Source organism: Sinocyclocheilus anshuiensis, unplaced genomic scaffold (assembly GCF_001515605.1).
Source record: "Sinocyclocheilus anshuiensis isolate Anshui unplaced genomic scaffold, SAMN03320099.WGS_v1.1 scaffold210, whole genome shotgun sequence".
In the NCBI taxonomy this organism is placed as follows: domain Eukaryota; kingdom Metazoa; phylum Chordata; class Actinopteri; order Cypriniformes; family Cyprinidae; genus Sinocyclocheilus; species Sinocyclocheilus anshuiensis.
The window spans coordinates 219,397-223,004 of record NW_015547666.1 but is presented as its reverse complement, the minus strand read 5'-3'; the positions used below and the strand labels follow the sequence as shown (position 1 = coordinate 223,004).

The window sequence follows — 3,608 nt, the reverse complement described above, 5'->3', positions numbered from 1 at the left end:
GCAACTGCTGGAGGGTTTTACGACCCTTTGTCTCTAAGCATGGTATTTCGCATATGTAATTCGCTTGGGTGTCGACGAAAGATTACTAAAGGTTCTTAGAACCCTAATATGTTGCATAGGTATAAACATACAATATACACTCTCAATTAGATCATCCGAATACGAATTAATAGAGACCAAACACGGTATATGTAAGGTTACATGAATGAGTGGTGCTATCATAAGCATGCATAAAATAGACTACAATACAACTGATAATATACAAGACAGCAATAATATACACAATGACCTGAAGGATATGTGTGTTCATTCACAGAAAGGTTTTCCTATGAATTAATTAGAGAATAGTCCATTTTTATGGGCATTGTGTGTCTTTCCTAAGGGTAAATGAATTGTGAGTTTCTCTGCCCGCATTCCTTTGGGCAATAAATCCAGTGATATCCGCATTGGTTGCCATGGAACCAGAGGCCTGTTCTGCCTTTCTGAGGTGTTCGATGCATTTCGGGGGAAGGGTCCATAGACCCTCATAGTTGGTTTGTTGAGTAATTACAGAGTATTTGTTAAATATAACAAAAAAAATAGTGTGTCTGATTGGTCCAGACGCTACAAATAATCCCCCCTTTCGAATGTTGTTGTCCGTTGAATAGACAACAGCGAGCGACGTCAAAGGTGCAGAACAATCAGACACGCACCTGCCACTCACGGCTGGGAGACAGTGATGGCTCTCTGGCTGTTGTTGCCTCCAGGAGTGGTTGTGGTGCCATGGTGGATGCTGTCAGGTGGTGTGCTGTGGTGATGTAGGCTGTAGCAAGGTGCAGGTCCTCGAGCTTGTGCAGCAGGTGTCAAGGCTGTGTCACCTGTCATCCTGAATCTGGGTAAGCTGGGTAAGATGGTTGTTTGTCGATGTTGTTAGCCAGTAGGCTATCCGTGGTAGTAAGCATCATGCTGGCCATGCTGGCCCTGTTTGGTGTCTAGGGCAGCGATCAGTCCGTGTTCAGACTCTGGGTCTGAGAATTCCTTTATGATGGCTTGTTTAAGCCGCTGGTAGTCTGATTGGATGTGTCCTGGCTGTCGAGCCAGGAAGCGTTGCACCTCTGGGCTAGAGGTGATCCAGAGCAGATAGAGTCTATCTTGGTGGTCCGAGACTGCAGGTAAAAGTCAATGTCTCGCAGGTAGGCGTGGACGTCGTGGTCTCCTGCAAGTTCTGGTGTGAATGCAGGGATTTTTCTGGCCAGTCGGTTGAGGTCTTTGAGTGTCACTCCATGTGTCATTTCAGAGTTTGTCTGAATTTATCCTTTTCCTTCTGCTGCTGCAAAGGTTTCCAGGAAACTGGCTTGTGAAGTGTCAAGCAGAAGGCTTTTGCTCCCCCCCCCCCTTGTATCTGTGTACAGGGGTGAGGGGGTTTACACTGCTGGCAGTGTCACGTGCAGCAGGGTAACTTTTATTTGAGTCCATGCAGTCTGTAGGACTGTTTCAGTTCTTTCTGGACCATGGCAAGCTCCTCTTTAATGTTGCAGAATTGCTGAGTCAGGGTTTGGACTTCAGCTCTGGCTGCATGCAGATGGCTTTCTAAGGCCTTAACTCTAGTGTCCCTCTCATTAAGTTCCACATACGCTGTTTTTAACAGTGATTTTGGTGTAAAACAGTTCTCTTTCCAAGTCCTGTCTGGTGGCTTTTTCAAGCTGCTCTCGGTGTCCAACAGCTGTTAGCGCCTCCTGAAGACTGGTGATTTCCTTCTGTTGCGCCATTCTGTAAGGTTCATTGTATCTGTTCTGTTACAACTTTTTTTTATTACAACTACAAATTACAACTCTCAGATACTGAAGGTACTTTTACTGATCACTGTGATTGTCTTTTTCCCCCTATTCCTTTATAGTTGCTTGTATGTTTTGAAGCTATGTTTAGTTGGTTAAATTCTTAACAATTTTTTTGATTTATTATTAATTTGTAATTATTTTAAAAAGTAGCCTGCTCATATAATTTAATAAAAATGCACAAAATAAATTTGATATAATCATGATGCATCATGATATCGAATTGAATCGAAAGGTTAACATGATAATCGTAATCGAATCGAATCGTGAAACCAGTGACAATTCACACCTCTAGTCCACGCCTTCTTAAAACGCCTCATTCAAACACGCCCCACAAATCTACGTCACTGTGTTGGACGATTTGCCTAACACCGTCCAAATGTTTACGCAAAGAAAGAAGGCTAACTTTTATTCTCGCTGTAGTATTGTTGCCACCGCCGCCATATTGTGGAGACGCTTTGTGTTTCCAAATATGGTAAGGGGCGTAACATTTCCGTCACACGCTTGAGGTATTCGGCCAATCATAAGGCACTGGATAGCTGGCCAATCGCAGCACACCTCGCTTTTTCAGACCGATGAGCTTTGTAAAAATCGACGCGTTTCAGAAAGGCGGGCCATAGAGGATAAACAATAATGTACAGTATGTGGAAAATAATGTGTTTTTTTAACCTTAAACCGCATAAACACATTGCATTACACCAAATACACAAAATAATTTTTCCTTTCCTTTCCTTTTAACTGTTCCTTTTAGCAACATCATATGACCCCTTTAAATTTATAAAAACAACAGAAACCCTGTATCTATTCTAGTGTTCTTATACATAAATACAGAAGAGAAAAAAATGAGGTTATCAACTGATTTTAAATATAAACATCCTGAATTCTATAAAACAAACAGTATTTGTGAAGAAAAAATGGTATTCGTAAAGAAAAATGTAAATTCAAATGCTCTGTTTCCTGTTTGCATACCTAATATATTACAGTATGTATTCTTTGACATAATTGTCACTACTATAATTTGTATTTTTTCATCATAATATGGTGTCCATTATGTTGAGCAGACGTGTAGCTGTGGCCGAGGGACGTTCTGCATCCACGTGCTCTTCGTCATGCTCAGAGTTTTCCAGCTGGAGCCGTCAGACCCTCTGCTGTGGAGGAAGACCCTCAAGAACTTTGAGGTGAGGAGACTGTAATGTAGCCAAAACACGACGAGCTCTGTGCCATCGCTCAAGCTCAGCGCACACTGATGGTCTGATCTCATTCAGGTGGAGAGCTTGTTTCAGAAGTACCACAATCGCCGCAGCTCGCGCATCAAAGCTCCCTCACGCAGCACCATCCAGAAGTTTGTCTCTCGCATGTCCAACTCTCACACGACATGTACCTCCAGCGCCTCCCCATCCAGCAACGAAAGCAGGTTTGTAAAGCTCCAGAGACCCTCTTATTTGGTTGAACTATGCGATTTGCATTCTTGAGCAAAATAATTCACTCTGAATTCATAGTTTGTTGCTATTATGACATCATATACAGTGCCTTGCGAAAGTATTCACACCCCTTCATTTTTTTTTTTTCTTTTTTTATTCTTATGTTAAAATGCTTTAAATTACTCTTTTTTTTTTTTTTTTTTTTTTTTTTTTTTTTTCTCATAAGTATCTTCAAGGTACACAGTATTACCTGAAGTGTACATATTAGTACTTAAATATACTAGATTTTGTACCTTTTTTCTAAGAGCCTATACAGATCTTTTATTTTCATTCTAACCAGACTGGAGTTGTCTGACACAGATGTGGCTGAAAA

General features: G+C 41.4%; 1 protein-coding gene across 1 annotated transcript in view; it reads left to right on the top strand.

Annotated features, from left to right (window-relative positions):
* LOC107702559 (mitogen-activated protein kinase kinase kinase 1-like) overlaps positions 1 to 3,608 on the top strand; it is a 37,787-nt gene that overhangs the window by 9,203 nt on the left and 24,976 nt on the right. Inside the window, exons 5-6 of the mRNA XM_016504916.1 lie at positions 2,876 to 2,992; positions 3,080 to 3,228. Coding sequence (XP_016360402.1) covers positions 2,876 to 2,992; positions 3,080 to 3,228 — 266 coding nt within the window. The remainder of the gene's footprint in view (positions 1 to 2,875; positions 2,993 to 3,079; positions 3,229 to 3,608) is intronic.